Source organism: Mytilus californianus, unplaced genomic scaffold (genome assembly GCF_021869535.1).
Source record: "Mytilus californianus isolate M0D057914Y unplaced genomic scaffold, xbMytCali1.0.p SCAF_6, whole genome shotgun sequence".
In the NCBI taxonomy this organism is placed as follows: domain Eukaryota; kingdom Metazoa; phylum Mollusca; class Bivalvia; order Mytilida; family Mytilidae; genus Mytilus; species Mytilus californianus.
The window spans coordinates 106,309,893-106,328,123 of record NW_026262712.1 but is presented as its reverse complement, the minus strand read 5'-3'; the positions used below and the strand labels follow the sequence as shown (position 1 = coordinate 106,328,123).

The window sequence follows — 18,231 nt, the reverse complement described above, 5'->3', positions numbered from 1 at the left end:
GTGTCTTTTTTATTATAATAAGGTGTTTTTTTATTATACGAAGGTGCTTTTCTATTATACGAAGGTGCTTTTCTATTATACGAAGGTGGTTTTTTATTATACGAAGGTGGTTTTCTATTATACGATGGTGGTTTTCTATTATACGAAGGTGGTTTTCTATTATACGAAGGTGGTTTTCTATTATACGATGGTGGTTTTCTATTATACGATGGTGGTTTTCTATTATACGAAGGTGGTTTTCTATTATACGAAGGTTGTTTTCTATTATACGAAGTTGCTTTTCTATCATGTGGATGAGCTTTTCTATTATGTGGATGAGCTTTTCTATTATGTGGATGAGCTTTTCTATTATGTGGATGTGGTTCCCGTGATTAACCGGAAGTGTGGCGTGTCACATGATTTGAAAACAGGGACGGGTCAATTGCTAATAAAATATGGAAAAATCTTAAATCAAGAAAATCAATTAAGTCTTTAAAAGTTTTTATGGACTATTATATTTGAAATAAAACAATCAATTAATCATAATTGATAAGTGAATTATATCTATTATCAATATATCGGAATTCGTCCACCTGTTGACCCTGCATTGTTTTCGGCGATATATCCGGGTTGCACTAACGACAGGACGATTGCCCGGATTGGGACAGGATATATTGACCGGATGAGATATAAATAGTCAGAACTTTTCTGTTATTTGATAGATTATTTCAATATTTGAAGACCTTTGAGATACATAACTATATTTTATGAAAATCTAACAATAAAGTTGAAATGAACGACAAAAAGTGTCAATATAGCTTTTGTTTAACAACATTTTAAAATAAAACTAAGAAATCTGTTATGCGATATTAATCAATATAATTATTATATATGAAAATGTAAACTTTATAGTAACAAAAAATGTTTTTTGACCAAAAAAAAATGACCCAACAGTTTTCAAAATCGCCGAAAAAAAGCTTTTAATGTGTTGGACTGATCGACAAAAATTGTTACTATCTCGTTTGTTTAACAGTTAAAATTTCAACATGAAAAAAAAGAATCTGGGAGACATATGAATAAATTATACAAAAAAATGAACTTTATAGTAAAAAATTGTTTCTCTACTAGAAAAGTTGACCTGTGCGAATTATGCGACGAATTATATTGACATGATCGACAGAAAGTGTTCAAAATTTCTAAAATTTCAAAACATCTTTTTTTAAATTGAGATACATTTGAAATAAACTTATAAATTGTATGAAACAATAAGTCCTATCCGTTTAAACTTATATCTTTGATCCCAAAATGTTGACCTGATTGAGTTCACCGGCACAATTTAGAAGTACAGATATTTAATTGTAATTGTAATAAGTTTATTGCAAATCAGCATATAAAATAATGCTATAGCATCAACAACATATAAAATATAGTAAGCGACATCATATAAATGAAAACAGAAAGCAAAATAATAACAAAAAAAGACTCAAATTAAACAAATAGTACCATATAATCTACTTTATCAATTGTGACCGTAGTTGCCAGGAGAGCGTCTAAACACCACCTAGGCCGCCTTGGTGCACTAAGATCCTGAAACTGCACTAAGCCCATAATGGGATGGTGTTATGAATAAAACAAACATACTATCGGATGTAGTTTTTCCTCAAGATAACATATCTGAAATTTTTTGTCAGTACATTTTGTTGTTTTGTCGTAATATGATTTTTTCTGTCATCAAATGTTTTGTCCGACGGCACGTGCCAGTAATTAACAGGTAATAAAACCACTGATCCATGAAGAAATAAAGAAAGGTTATTATATAATAACGGTGTCTTCCTCAAATGCCAACATTTTATATAATACCTATACCTTAAAAAAATTTTAATAAGAGATAATGACAGATTTTGGGGTTAAAATTAGTATGAATTTTAAAGAGATAAAGAAAATCAAAACATTTTAAAATCTTTTAATAAAAAAAATTTGGAATGAAATTTTTATTCTGACACATAAGAAATTCGAAATATTAAAGACATTTAAGTTAAATATTATGTTCGGTGTGAGGCAAGGCTCCGTGTTGAAAACCGTACTTTGACCAATATTAAATGGTTTACTATTATAATTGTGACTTGCGACTTCGATGGAGATTTGTCCTATTGGTTTTCATACTACATCATCTTATTTGTATAAAAAGGCCCGAAAATAAGAGATTTTTTTAATTCCATATCATCATGATTAAGGCAGTGGCTATTTTGCCGACTCTGATTAAATTTTAGTTCGGTAAAATACAGGGAATTTGTTATTTTGCAGGTTCTTTGTAAACAGCTAACAACATTTGAAACACATATAATCGTTTAAAAACTGTTATCAGTCAAATTTACATTATGACAATATTTCGTTTAAGTTTTTAAACTTTTGGAACCAAAAAAAAACCAATGAATATACATAAAGATGACTAGACGGTATGGATTTTCTCGTCGTTTAAGGTCGTACTGCGACCTGTCATTGCTTAAATCTTCGTCATTTCAACTCTGGTGGATATTTACATTTCTCAATGGCAATCATATCATAACTCCCAAATTATATCATGTATATATGAAATATAGATTTAATTATAATTACATGTATCCCTTGTAGAATTACCAGCGATCTGTCATACTTGTTGATAACCCAAAGGACGCCACATTTTACACTCTTATAATTGAATTTAGTCTATTATATTTATAATTTTAAGTCTTGAAACAGTAAATTGAGAAGAATAAAAAGAAACAGAATACAATACACTTGGCTTCGTAAACAAGCCAATCTCCATTGTTTTTACTGTTATTTTCTCAAAATTTTATTTCCAACACTTTTTTCCCAAAAAAAAAATTCTAACAAAGCATCAAAGAAAAGATCAACAGTCCTTTTATCATTAATGATTATAAACAAAGAAGAATGAGTTACTGGTGAAAAGTTAATCCTTCAAGATTGATTAGATCAATTATCAAGGTATTCATACATTACAGAGGGGGCATTACAGGTGGCACGGTAGTATTTCCTGGCCCATAAGGGATAATGATAGCCTTTTTAGAATTTTCACCACTTTCTAACACTGCAAAAAATTCTACATTCACAGTTAACTGAAATATTTTCATTTTACTATTCAGAAATGAATTTGAATGTGTATCATGACCGTTTACTTTTTTTGCTATTTTTAAAAATCTAAGGCCACTAGTGCTTTTAGGTCTTTTATCGTGCAGTGAATACAAAATTTAAAAAAAATCTCAAAAATTCATTTTCATCTGTATGTAAAATTATTTCATATTTTTCTACACCTGATTCATCCCTCAGTTTGGGAAAGTATGTTCAGTTGATACTGTATTTTTTGTCCAATCACACTGTTCAGATACATTGACTTAGGTAGGGTACACAAAAGAGCAACCTAAATACTGGAATGTAAATACTACCGTGCTACCTACACAAGAAGAGCGCGTGTCATGTTAAAAATGTTAATAACTTTTAAATCTATCTAGATCTTCGAACCAACTTTGACCATAATTTTTTTTTATCATAATAAGAAATCTTAATTTATGATCTTGGTGCATATTTTACCTTTCATTCATCTCCTTAGTGCAGTTTTTATGAATTCGTCAAGCTTCAGTGGATCCAATTAAAACTATAATAACTGGACACATTAAACAAAAGTTGGCGCGTGCCACGTAAAATGTTAATAAGTCTTTAATTTCTGAATATATTCACACCAAAATTTAAATATATGCTCTTTATTCAAAACTTTATCGTACTGAATGACCTTGGTGCTTATATGACTGTTCCATCATGGGCTTAGTGCAATTTCAGGAGCTTAGTGCACCAAGGCGGCCTAGGTGGTGTTTAGACGTACCAGTTTCCAGTTTTCATTTAACAAACAACAAAGTTTTAATATCAAAGTTTGCATTTGCGCCAATTTTAACAAAATCCAATCTTTCATTTGCGCCACAATGTTATATTTTATTTGCGCCATTTTACAGGTAACATATAACAAAGAAATTTGAAATATCCATTGCTACATCGTGAATAAGATGAGTTTCTTTAAGTATTCCTCCCTGTGTAACTAATTTTAAAAAGTTCATAATTATTGTTTAATATAAAACAGCGAGTTTCATTATGGTTACGATGACTAATTTCGGTGGAATATATTTTTTTATGCGATCAAAAACTATGTTTTAGAATTATTACTAAAAGTCTCTTTTGAATTAAACTATTTTTTTGTACTATTTACCTGTATTTTCCTGTATCATTGGCGCTAATGAAATGTTGTTTTTTTTGCGCAAATGAAAGACTTTTTGGAGCAAATGAAATGCCAATTGGCCCAAAAGCAAAGCATCGCTTGAACATGTTTGAATAAGTGATAAACATTTTGACATATTAGGCCAAGAACATTTAGTTAAATAATCTTATTTTGACACTTGTCGTAATTACCAATCAAACCAAATAACATGTCATTTGAGTTTTCACACAAGAGATCAAATACATTTAATAATTAAATTGACTTATATAATCAGTTTTAACAATTCAGTTAATATTTTCATAAAATATTATTTTAACAATTATTCCTCATAAAGATTTATTAATTTCAAAATATAATAAGATATAAGAAATGTGTTACACTTATGTCGATCAGCTCATTATTGTTTGTGGCGAAATCCGTCCGCTCAATTTTTTTTGTTACAAAACATTTTTTTTTCTATAAAGTTTTAGTTTCATTAAAAAATATTGTAAAACAATAGCTATATTAACACTTTTTGTCGTTCATTTCAACTATTTTTGCTTAAAAATATTGTAACTTTGTTTGTTAGATTTTCATAAAATATAGTTATGTATCTCTAAGGTCTTCAAATATTGAAATAATCTATCAAATAACAAAAAAGTTCTGACTATTTATATCTCATCCGGTCAATATATTCTGTCCCAATCCGGGCAATCGTCCTGTCGTTAGTGCAACCCGGATATATCGCCGAAAACAATGCAGGGTCAACAGGTGGACGAATTCCGATATATTGATAAATTCACTTATCAATTATGATTAATTGATTGTTTTATTTCAAATATAATAGTCCATAAAAACTTTTAAAGACTTAATTGATTTTCTTGATTTAAGATTTTTCCATATTTTATTAGCAATTGACCCGTCCCTGTTTTCAAATCATGTGACACGCCACACTTCCGGTTAATCACGGGAACCACATCCACATAATAGAAAAGCTCATCCACATAATAGAAAAGCTCATCCACATAATAGAAAAGCTCATCCACATAATAGAAAAGCTCATCCACATGATAGAAAAGCACCTTCGTATAATAGAAAACCACCTTCGTATAATTGAAAACAACCATCGTATAATAGAAAACCACCATCGTATAATAGAAAACCACCTTCGTATAATAGAAAACCACCTTCGTATAATAGAAAACCACCATCGTATAATAGAAAATCACCTTCGTATAATAAAAAACCACCTTCGTATAATAGAAAACCACCATCGTATAATAGAAAACCACCTTCGTATAATAGAAAAGCACCTTCATATAATAAAAAAACACCTTATTATAATAAAAAAGACACATAAGACAGCTATGGCGTTCCATAGTAACTTCAAAAGAAATGTCATGTTCGTGATGCATGAGAGCCTATAAAAAGAATCTGCTGTTCATGAAGTACTATATTTCCTTGATTGAACACTATTTTCTAACCAATCACTATAAGGTTCTCAACGATGCCATTCTTATATTAAAACCTAAAGCAAAACTACTATTTGTTGTACTAAAATATGTTTGCCCAGTTTCACTGTTCCGATTTGGCAACAGCAAAAACAAAATCCTGATCTCTTCCTGAAACATTGTTCAATGCGGACTGATATATAAAGGCGGATGGCCATTTGTCTTGGCTCTAAATGCGTGGAATGATGTCCAGAAATACTTAATGTTTTCATTATCATCTGCTTCAAGCCGTCTGTGTTATCATTTTGTTAATTTGTGTATACTATGTAAGGATAGAGTTGCACAATTGACAATTTATACCAGGTTGGCATACATGTATTTCTGGTAAGACAATTGACAGATTGCATGTCTATAATACGGTTATTACTAGATGTTAGCATGAAACGCATGGTAATATTTGGTTAGTGTTAGGATATATCTTATTCTATATTAATATTATTAGTTACTAAGTCATATCTGTTGTGCTGGCGTGTAATATATTGGAGCAATCTATATAGTAGTATCAGAGAAGATAAGAGAAATGCATATGTTTCAAAGCATTAGGTTATGACGATTAAACAAAGTTAAACTAAATCAAAATGCAGAAGTATGGATATGTTCATTAGTGTGACGATTCTTTAGCCGTATTTGCATCAATGGAATAATACGACTGCATCTGAATATTTACCCAAACTATAATCAACTAATGTTTAGATGACTGTGGAAAAGAGTTTTGCCTATATCTTGTCTTTTTGAACTACCTGTATGTGCAGCTTATTCGTGTATCGTTGTCATATAAGCAAGTTGTTGCGGTTGCCTGTTTAATTGCAATACCAAAATAATCATTGAACAGAAGAAGTAAGCAACTTTGGTGCTTTTATCATCAAATCCACAATTTTTCATCGATCTGCCGGACTAAAATGCAAACAAATGAAAAAGTACGATTTTGGACAAAATTGTCTCTTAAATAGAATGTATTTGAAATTTTATCAAAATTTCAGCATTAAATGTTGAGTCCACGTACTTTTAAACTTTGAGGTTTTAGTTTAAACTAGTTATCATCTATTAGTAATTCAGCCTTGAATTTCCAACAAAAATGTTACAATTTGACACAAAAATGACACGAAATAATATGGAGCACAAGTGTCCGGCCCAAAAAATATAACTTCACCTTAATGATATTTATATTTTTTTTGGAGATTTAGTAATTGGTATTGCGATGGGTACTAATTGTTTCCTTGATTATAGAATCCAGTTGTAGGCAAATATAACAAACAAAAAGGCAATGTGGGAAATTCCGGTCACAGTTTACTAGGAATGACGAGATCTGACATGATTATAGCAGAATGCCGTGGTTGATTTAATCAGAGACATATAATACAATATTGTATTATATGTCTCTGATTTAATTGACACGTCTGAGCACCATCGCTGACAATAGAAGTTCCTCAAAGTTAATCCTAGAGAGAACGAGGGTCACGATCTTCAAATACGTCGACTCATGTTCGCATCACCCCATGGTTAAGTTGTTCGAGGGAGTGAAAATAAACAATTCCTAGATAAAAATAAAGTTAAGCTTAACTGGTACCAATTCAGAACCGGCCACTCCTGGTTGACATGAGATCGTCTCAACAGAACTTACCGCAGGAAAGTAAAAACCTAATATGATCCGACGTAGAATACATGAAAGGATCGTTACCCATTAATCTTGCCAGATCCCGTCATGTGAGTCGGTCTATACACACTCATGAGAAAGCATCAAATCGATACAAGTTTATTTCTCGAGCTCGTATATTTGGATGACGAACAAAACAGTGTCCATCCTTCATGACCTTATTGTTTATTGCAAAGTTAACGTGTTATCGAGCTCGCTCAATAGCTTTTTCATCTTTTTCTATCTTTTGCAGCATACCAATGTCTTTTCGTATAACAAATGTAGATACATTGTAAAAATTACTGCAAACGCAGAAGATCCATTTCAATGCTTTGAATTAAATCAATGGCTTTTACTTTATATCCAAATCGTTGGAACCCAGTTGAATGATTATCATGACCGGGGGAAAAACGATCAGTTGAATGTGAGGCTGTGGCATTTAGTTCGTTCCACAACATACCTTTTTTTTTCAAACCAGCGTATGTAGGCCTCTCTGAAATGGCATATCACAAAAGCCCACACATTTCGAAGGAGTGAACGAAATTGATATTTGTTTAAGACCAAGCCATTAAAATGTGTAAATAATTTATTTGACCCAACTGAGAAGCAAACATGCAGTAAGATTGTAATAGATGAATTGGACAAATGTCCGTGTCAGATTGCCTCTAAATGATCAGGGTAACAGAATTATGCTTTTGATCGGTTTTAGAACTGCATAGTTTGACATGCAGTTTGGTTTAATTATTTCTCTCACATCTTCGTAGTTCAAAGCAAAATATACAAGACAAAAGGCAGAAAAAAACAAGACAGTATCATAATGAGAATTGTATACCCTGCGTAAACTGTAAATTAAACGTTATAAGCTGTTAAACAATATAGGCGTTCGAACATCTAATTTTTGGGGATTTATCCTACGTAAACCTTCCATCATTTTGCAAATGATAAAAGGCTTTGTGTTGTCTGTCATATTATATGCGTTGACCAGCCCGGAAATGTAAGTAGAATTCGTAGACGCGGACAACCCCTTGTATGACATATATGCTATAAATTGGACGATTTTGTCGATAGGAACCGGCCAAATATCGAAATAATACCTGAATTTGGAACTTGATATTTTTAGGGATAACCGAAAGGTTGAGAACGAGGGTAATGTAAAGGGACCAGCTATTCTACCCAATTTAATCTCTTTCGAGATTTTCTTTGTGGCAATGGCGGCTCTGCCCAACAATTTATTTAGAACTTATTTGAAGAGGACGTCTCAAACATGAATATTTCAGTTTTTACGATCGGCAAGCTGTAGAAGGGTGATTACCATTACGTTATAACTTCCACAGTTCCAAATCGACAATTCACCAAGAAGAAGAGGGGAGGGCTCTCCGTAATCGATACTGCTCATCATATTGAACCCAACCTCCAGAGTAACCTCGCGAGGCTACCATTCTGACTGTTTGTATGTATTTGAAGAACTCAAGACCTTTGTTAGACCATTTTTTCAATATTACACTCCCGTAAATCATAAAGGCGGAGGTCAATATGTAAATACTTTAGATGGGAATACTATTGTAATCAACTATGGACAACACACCCCCTTTTCTTGCCAGTTCACCCTTTAAATTTGGATTGTTTACAAGGTCCAGAGTAGGTTTTAAAAGTATATTCAGGTCAATGAACTCATCATTCCATATTGTTTCCTTTATCTTGACCAGATAAAAAGAGGATCAGTAACATTTGGAATCTATAAAGGGGATTGTTCTACTTGTAAACGATTATCAAAATAATAGAACTAGAAAACGCTCCCGAACCTTGTAAATCAGATTGTTTGGATACAGTCAACATACCAAGATTGTGGTTGGAAGATATCTGTAAACTGCTACAACCATGTTGTATAATCACTGGATCAGAGATGCCCTTTGAACTTTGAGGGATGTTTCCCGCATTGAGTTGTGGTCTATTTTTTGGGGTCCCTTGTCGACTTCTCGATACCGTTCCGATAGCATGCCCGACGTTTGTTGTATTACTAGTACTTGGTTATGAATCGTACTGATTTGGGTTTTGATTAGGGGTCATGTGGGAGACCTCTTGTTGATTAGAGTCTGCCGTAATACTGATCAACTATCCATGCGCCACTGAAAAATTCAGGAATGTCACTGTCCCTGAAACTGGTTCATTTTGTACATTCCTTTTGGTAGGTTCCGGGATTGGATTGTTTTTGCTTTGGGGGTCACCCATTGCCAATGGTGGTGTGTATGGTCATTGTATCTTTGGCAACTGATCAAGTCGTCTTGATTTGCTGTTTTTTGTTTCTTAGAAGGTCCTAGCTAACGATGTCATTTAGAGGATCATATTATAAAGACGAACGGATGGCGTAGATTTTTTGAGGATTTTTTGAAACTTTGAACTAATCTACGAGGGTGGCCAGATCAATGCAAGGGTAAAGTGTCACGTGATATTAGCGGGAAAACCGAAACGGATCCGAATGATGCAAGTTACAGTTACGGAAAATACAAATATATCAAATCTCTACCTTTAAACCGTATTATTGTCGCAGATTAATTCCTTTACTGATATGAATCGAAGTTTATTGCTTTTCAACGACACATGACTTGATAGAAATGTTTAACAAACCCTGTAAATATTCAGAGGATATGAATTATATGCAAAAATTTCATTTTTTAATCAAATTTATACACCTTAAAATATGTTTGGTTTTTTTTGGAATACAATTTCCTCAGATACGCAGTTTCATTGTAAAAATAAAATTTGCGTGAACTTTTAAATTTTAGAATTATACAAGCGTGGTTCGGATTCCTTTTATATCATACTGATGAAGTATATTTGTTATCGGAAATATTTATTGATATTTATATTTATTGTTTCTTTTTTTTTTAATATTGGTGTTGATTTGTACACTTTTTAGACGTAATATTTATTTATATTTATAATATATGCAGAAAATGATATTTTGTACGGCATATAAGTCAGATAATGCATGTTTTTATATTTATCTTGTCGTGTAACACACATTGGGGTGTAAGAACTGCCCAAAATAAAGACCTCCCTACGATCGGTCTTTCATTTGATTAATTCTGACACTCTTCGGTATGTTATACTATAATATAATTCATGTACATTTCTTAAAATACAAAAGTTTTATGCATTATGCATTCATCTATTCAATTTAGAATACACCTTTTTAATAACTCCAACTAATTTGACTTATTGTTTTCTTTTCAAAAAATTTGGTCTATGGCTCCACTATCTGATATGTATAACGTTTATGTTTAATTTTCTTAACCCAGACTATTATTTTTTTCTTCTTTGGCTGAGTGACAGAATCATGACGAATTCGTTTGTCCGACCTAAAACGTTTAAATACTGGACCGAATTTGCCCTCAGCGAGACCATTTTCCCTGGCAACTTTTCCTGCTAACGTCGGATTCCCTTGGTAGGTTCCTGGAGGTTGTTCCCGTGATACACAATATCCAATGTTCCCATCACAATACATATCTGTACTTAATCCACAATATGGACATCGTGGTATTGGATCGTACTGAACAAGACGTGCAATACTATTTAAATATCCATCTCTGTTGGTGTATCCTTCTATTCCAAATGCTTCTTCATCTGGACTGTGTCCTGTCCTGTTTGTCGGAACGAAATCAAAAGCTGGATTAATGCCACGTGACATCTGAAGCCTTCGAAAAACTTCCCAAATATAATCAACAAAACAGTGATGAAGCCAGAATATCGGATCATGAGGGGCCAGAGCGAGGCTGTCCATGGTACCATCGACCCATATATGTATGCCATTATGTTGCTCTTCTAAACCGTCATCTGGGGCAGATGTAGGGTCTGATATTTCTCTCAACCTTGTTTTTGACCAAATTCTTGGGATAAGCCTTTTATCATACAACATTCCGTCAGAACCAATATTTCGGATGAGAGCGCCACCTGGAGTTTGAAATCCTGCAAACGGGCCTGTTTCAATTACACCAAATCCATTTCCAAAATATTTTGATGTCCATAAAATAGATTTAGTCGGGTCCTCCATTTCTTGGTCAATTGACGAGTCCCAATATGGAATCGGTACACCTAATGCAGTTTCGTATCTAAACAAAGATAAAACAAAGGTATATATTGGTTGGTAAAAGAAGGTCTTATCAATATATAAACTGGACACATCTGCGGGTACTCTTACATCGGTATTTTGTGTCTTTTGTCTGTATGTTAGTTCATGTGCTTCGTGTCGATCTGATGAGTAAGCCATATTGAACTATTTTTTACAGTTGGTTCTTATGTTTAAAGGAATGGTTGAACGCTCACAAACTGTTGAACCCCGCAACTTTCTATATGTGAATATCCTTAGTCATGGTCCTGTAATGCAGTGGTTGTTGTTGTTTGTTGTCTGTCATGTTTGTTTTTCGTTTATTGTTTTACCATAAATCAGGCCGTTGCTTGTTTTGTTTGTTCACATTTTGTTATGGCTAACTATATGGTATGGGTTTTTAATTGTGAAAGGTTGTACGGTGACTTATAATTGCTTAAAATTGTTTAATTTTGGACCCTGTTGGAGAATTGTCTCATCGGCAACCATACCACATCTCCTTATTTAATAATGGCAAGAAATCACGATGAGTAATGCAAATTATTACCCTGTCGATACACCATCTCTTAAACTGTTACTAAGAGGTGTTTCGTGTGATTTACTTATAGTATAAAAGCTTTTGTCAAGGCTGATATAGTTTTACAAACAATTACTAGTTCAGAGGTTAGATATAATTGAACAGCGTTTCCCCTGTTGCAACACTTTTTTTAAAAGGATCTAGTATTAAGAGTTAAGTTGTCCTTGTTTGTGGTCTTTTACTTACATTAGCAGATAAAGTCTATGCCATGGCAAAAAGTTTGGTCCACTGTGAGCCTGTATCATTGCAAGTCCGTGTATATCTGCTATTGTATCGTAACGGCTTCTTCCCGCACCGCCACTCTGAAATACCATTAGGTTTTATTACAAAAAGATCATAGGGATTATCTGATAATAGATAATGCTTATCTACGGAAATTATTTTAAAAAAGAACATAGATTAAAATTCACGATTAAATAAGCAAACTTCCTGACTTCAACATTTGAGCATGAACTTGAACCATACGGATAGCCAAAAATGTTTCATTAAGGAAAGAAAAAATAGTATATGAAAAAGGCAAAAATTTAAATTATATTACAAATTATGCAAATACATTTAAACATGTGTCTAAAAATTAATTCATGTTTTTTTACTTAAAACAATTATGTGGTTGGCGTAGCAGATCGGCAATTTTCCCATTACAGTTACAGAAAAATATTATTCTATTCTCTTTTTTTCTTTCCTTTTTTTTCCCTTTTTTTTTCCTACATATTCATCATCTCAAAATAGTATTATATTTATTGTCAAACTGAATAAAATTAAAGTTTTAGCCTAAAAAGTTTGCGTTATTTTTACAAGTTTAAAATTTGCGTTACTGAAACAACACGTCGAAATAATTTGGGAATTAGTCATAGTTTATGTTACTGAACATACTTTTTGCCAATTGAAATTATAAAATATGATTTTCAAATAATAATGTCTACAGTTCTGATGGTGTTGTTTCATATTTTTAGTTCACAAAAAATATAATGTATATCCATCCCAAATTCTCTTTACTCCAATATAAAGATATATATATAATTAAAAAAAAATAATTATGGAATTCAATTTTTGGCAAAGTCGTATCTCTTTTGTTAGACATAACACCTTTCTTAGGATCAAACTACTTAAGCAGAAGTAAGGTTAAAGAGTGATAGCAAAATATTTACGAGACACAAAGAACGCACAAAAGTAAAAATAAAATGAAATTTTGGAAATGCGCCGATGAGACAGCATCCTAATGACACACATTCTGAAAACAATAAGATGTCAACATATGGTCTTCAACAATAGGAAGATGTGAATAATTTCACATAGTCTATCAAAGATCTGTTATTAACAACACATTTTACCAATGAAAGCAAACATTGAGATATGATCAAATACAACCACTGAAGATGTTCCTTAACATGGACAAAGATGTAGCGAGGTCTAAACTACGTTAGATTTTAGATCTCATCCCTCCCTCTTTCTTGATCAATGTACTATCAAAAGGTTTATAAAAGAGCATACTATAATATTCAGCACTGGAAAATAATATCGCACAAACCTCCATTTAAAGATACCTACAAAACGGCTTCTGTTTAAAACTCATAGACAAAATGAAGTATCATGCTATTTTATTTATTTATTTCTAATTATTGTAATGTATTTACCATGTCGAACTTAAGTCTCCTGACTCCAGCGACGTATCTCTCCCAATGACGATGTGGGGCACTTCGGACTTCTCTTCTGTATCGAACTAGATATTTGCCATGTCTTTTGTACCTGTTTGAATGTTGCTTATTTTCGGTGTAAGCCCAAGTTTCTGCTGTTAACTGCCGAAATAGAGAAGATATATAAAGTTTTTCTTCTGTAGTAAAGTTACTGGTCATATGATGAGTTGGTTTCATTTTGAGCAGTCGTTCTTCACAATCATTTTGCAAATCTTTTAACGCAATACTACTATCCTTACCACCCAATCCATAAAAATCGGAACAGTCTTGTATACTTGTTGGCATATGTTTTCCAAAGATGGAGACAATTAACAGTTGTAATGAAATAAACACAAATAGCTTATTGGATACAATTATACCTGTAAATAGTTTTTCTGGTCCCATTATGCCTAAAATGAAATAAAAATATTTTCGTTACCACAGAACAGAACTTCACGTGTATGTTCTGAAGAACTCTGACTATAAAATTTTGTATAAAAAAAACATGGATATATATTAGTTTGGTTTTCTTATGATTCTTCAAGATTATGACATATTTTTTTTAATTTTACACCGAGTTTTAATAGAATTTTTTAGTTGTTCCGTTGATCAAGAATCCCGTTTTGAGCACAGAAATTAAACCATATGTTTTAACATGGTTCCTCGTGCCTTTGTGTTAGAATGTAACATTTTAATTACAACGTTGTTATTTTCTAACAAAATTAAGAAAACGATGTTAGTGAACACAAAACGTCTTAAAAATGACGCTGGTTCAGGATTTTTTTTTCCTTGAAATAATTTAGTTATTGTTTTTAAAAACTCACCAATAATTTTCTCTCTAGTTAATTGCTTAGATGAATGAAACTTTCTTTTTTTAGTTCTTTGTTTTATTAAAACACGTGGATTACCCAATGCGATAATTTACATGTTCGGTCAAAGGTTAGTCTTTCATATCACAATTTTTCTTATATCAAAATATGTAAATAAAAATTCTATATCACATGAAAGCGTAAAAACAAGATGTGTTTTGTTTGAATTCGTGTTGAAGAATGTAAACCTTACAATATTACATACAAAGGGAAATGTAATCGGTGCTTGACATCTCAAAGGATTAGGTCAAACTCTGCTTATTACAATAAAATATCAACTGTTTATACACTTTTATTACTATTTTCCTATTAAGGAATTATTCACCAATATTACAATATATATATTCTTGTAACATCGTGACTAAAAAACGTAGCTACATCAGTAAAGATATTTAATCGGTACCTTCCTAGAGCATCCACGGCACCAAAAATTGTATCATTCACAAAAATCACTTGTCGGCTGAAATTTAAAAATGCTTTGATGACAACATGAACATTGAATTTTATAAATGAAAATTTAGGAATTCATAGCGATATAATACTTCTTTATAAAAATCTTGTTGCAACCTTTTTTTAAACCTGGATAGTAAGACGAATTTAAGCTTCTTGAGGGTATTTGATAAATTGTGAACTGTTTAAGTAGCACGTCAAGAAAAACATCTGAATATATAACAAATCTCAATTCCTGCGCTTGCCGATAACACTTGTTGATAATGAAATGAACACATGTTTTGCTTGAGTCTTGTTTTGCTTGAGTCTTTTCCGGATTTGGCTATACTTGAGATGTTGTTTTTTTTCCCAGCTTTCAACGTTTGTATTATAGGTTTTGGATTTTTTTATATTTTTGTCCGAGCATCACTGGAGAGACATTTTTTGTCGAAATGCTCATCCTTTGCAGTAAAATTGACACCTTTATCGTTATTAAATCTGTTTTTGTATGGCTAAATATAATAGTTTCGTTCAGTGTGATGTAAATGAAATTCAAAATGATAAATTATTTGAACGGCTGGTGAAATTATTTCTTTTTTTCCAACTATAAGTTAAGTTCGGTATTATCATCTTCACAAAGACAGTATGTCCATTTCTGGTTAAACAAAGAGTCCTACGTTTAAACAATTACTTTAAATTTGTTACTGTTAGACAATTAGTAAAGATGCCTTCACAAGATATGTATTATAGAATACAAGTATGTAAGTAACAAATGCAATAAATAATAATATTTAAGATTTAAATCCCGATTCAATTCCTACATTTGATGTCGGATTGTCAGATAAAAGTTTTTTTAAATCAGTTATTCTATTGTAAACGTTCAATTCTTTTAAAAAAAAATTAATCAATTTTATTTCAAAGTAAAATAATTTTGCATTAAAATATGTTAGAGTGTATGATATGTGTTCAAGTTGTGAGCAGTAAACCACTGCAACGGTACGGAACATAAGACATTATATATTTATTTCCCTGTATACTACTGTTCTACAGAAGCATCATATAAATACATTCCTACAGAGGGAAATCTTATGTTAAAAAATTACCCCCTCCGCAAACACTGAGATCTTGATCTTTTAAATGTTTGTCCCGTTTTAGAAAAGACGCAATGAATTCACAAATAAAAGTACTGGTAAACAGTAACAATAAAACTAAGTTGAAATCAAAACACAACATCCATATAATCTTATTATTTCCCTAAAGCTGGCTATATGAGCTTTGTGTACAATTATCTTAAAATGTTGCTATGCAAATAAATTCCTTGAGTACCAACTTCAGTTTATTTTTCTACTGGCTGTACACATCTCTGCAAAATGCCAATTATCATTAGATTTATGCAGCTAGACTAGAGATGTTGATGAAATTACAACAACGAAACTGATTGGTATGCAGCAAAACTCAAAACTAATAAAACTAAGTTACTTAGCAAATCCAGACGAGCCTTATCCGGTCCCAATGTAAACATTGTCTGTGAATACATCGAGAAGAGCGCACAAACAAATACAAAAATCGAGACGACCTATTTTTTTAAAATTGTAAAAAAAAAAAGTAAAAATCGTTTAACGGATTAACTACTTTCTTTGTTGATATATTTGTCTTTATTTTTGTTTACCTGCACAGACACAACTTTTAAATCATTATTATCACGAAAAGACAATATTCCTCCATTGAAACTTCAAGTGACAATGAGTAGACCGGTGCACTTCGAAGCATATTTGTGGAAAATATGTATATTTTGGGAAATTGTAAAATGCTCAGGACTGTGTGGAACACTCCGAAAATCCATCACTTGAAAGATCTTCAGATTTTGTAAATTTGTATGTACATGATTCTTTTTCCAATTTTTTATCAATACGCAGCAAAGATTAACAGTTTTTTTAATTTCAGTGTTACAATCTTTTAATTTAATTATCATCGGTTTTCCCACTACCTACGTGTGTCTTTGTATAAAAGCACCCTTGTTATACTTAGGAAAATAATTTATATACATTATGTTCCTAAGTAAATATCATGGTTAAATGATTAAATATATTTTAAAAATCGTAAAGGGTTCCGGGGAACCATGTGTCTCGCCTGCTATTGCTACCGTCAGTATATAAGTGAAATGATGACTGCCAAAAACTAGTTTTTTATGAGTAAAATACAGACAAGTAAACAAAACTCTTTTTTATTCAGACGCATTTTCTTTTTCACAAGGAAGCTTATGTTTAAGTTTTGAAACATTTTATGTCGATTTCATAAAGATTTTGATGTTTGAAAAATTAACCACAGGCTGAATATATATATAACTGCAAAAATGTCCATCAATCAGTAATTCTGAAGAAAAAAAATTCTCTTTAAATGTTATCTCTGTATCATAAGAAAGGTTCTGTCCAAATTTCATAAAATTTTAAGGAGGTTTGACATAGTTATAAATATCATTAAAATTTTTACCAAAGACTGTATGTAAATACTGAATGTAAATTGTAAAATAACGTATGTCACTTTATCCGATAAATACAGGGGAAACACTTTTAAAATGCAAATTTTGTTCTGGACAATTATTTTTATACCCAGAAGCCTCTGTTTAAGTTTCATTACAGTTATTAATGTGAAGATAAGTTTAATCCAAGACTGCTCGTGAACATTAACTGCTACAAAACTAAGTTCATTTAATAAGGGAATACAAAGAAATAGATTTTCACAAATACCAACTGTTTTTTTAATTATTAATTAAGACAATAGTAGATAACCGGTTTTCAAATCCCATAAATGAGTGTAGGAGATACAAATCGAGGTAACATACAAAAACATGAACTCTTAAATGAGAGAGACCGAGTGCATCAACAGGGTAAACGTCTCCTGCCATTCATGAATCACCCGCCATGCAAATCCACATGCACACTCAGTCAAAATGTAAACATCGGTAATAGGACACAATCGCCAAATTACGGATTAGACTTCTATTCTGGTATCTAAAATCTAAGACCGCGGAAACATGTAGTATTGGTCAACCTAATCGTGATATTGACCGTAAAACTTATTTCGATTTATGTCGATTTCAGTCGTTTTTACATAACTCTGTTAGACCAATGTAAGGAGCACAACCCTGTTAATGAAGTCCGTATAGTGTAAACATTTATGAGGTAACATAGTAATTGATATATGTAAACACT

At 31.9% G+C, this 18,231-nt stretch overlaps 1 protein-coding gene across 2 annotated transcripts; it reads right to left on the bottom strand.

The window, feature by feature from the left end:
- Positions 1–10,496: 10,496 nt before the first annotated feature.
- Positions 10,497–15,085, bottom strand: LOC127704625 (tyrosinase-like protein 1). 2 transcript variants are annotated; one of them, XM_052208745.1, is made up of 4 exons: positions 14,994–15,085; positions 13,683–14,131; positions 12,235–12,350; positions 10,497–11,475 (listed from the first exon to the last, which is right to left on the bottom strand). In XM_052208745.1, the coding sequence occupies exons 2-4, from the start codon at positions 14,124–14,126 to the stop codon at positions 10,611–10,613; spliced, it is 1,425 nt and encodes a 474-aa protein (XP_052064705.1). In that variant the 5' UTR covers positions 14,127–14,131; positions 14,994–15,085; the 3' UTR covers positions 10,497–10,610. The 2 variants fall into 2 exon arrangements, with proteins under 2 accessions (XP_052064705.1, XP_052064704.1); XM_052208744.1 differs by lacking the exon at positions 14,994–15,085 and having other exon boundaries at positions 13,683–14,168.
- Between the last annotated feature and the right edge of the window lie 3,146 nt (positions 15,086–18,231).

Excerpts from the sequence above, each read along its gene's own strand:
- LOC127704625 (XM_052208745.1), bottom strand. The coding sequence starts at position 14,126 with ATGGGACCAGAAAAACTATTTACAGGTATAATTGTATCCAATAAGCTA. Across the intron at positions 12,351-13,682 it reads GGAGACTTAAGTTCGACATG|AGTGGCGGTGCGGGAAGAAG; the intron begins GTAAATACATTA and ends ATGGTATTTCAG. Across the intron at positions 11,476-12,234 it reads CATAGACTTTATCTGCTAAT|ATACGAAACTGCATTAGGTG; the intron begins GTAAGTAAAAGA and ends ATCTTTGTTTAG.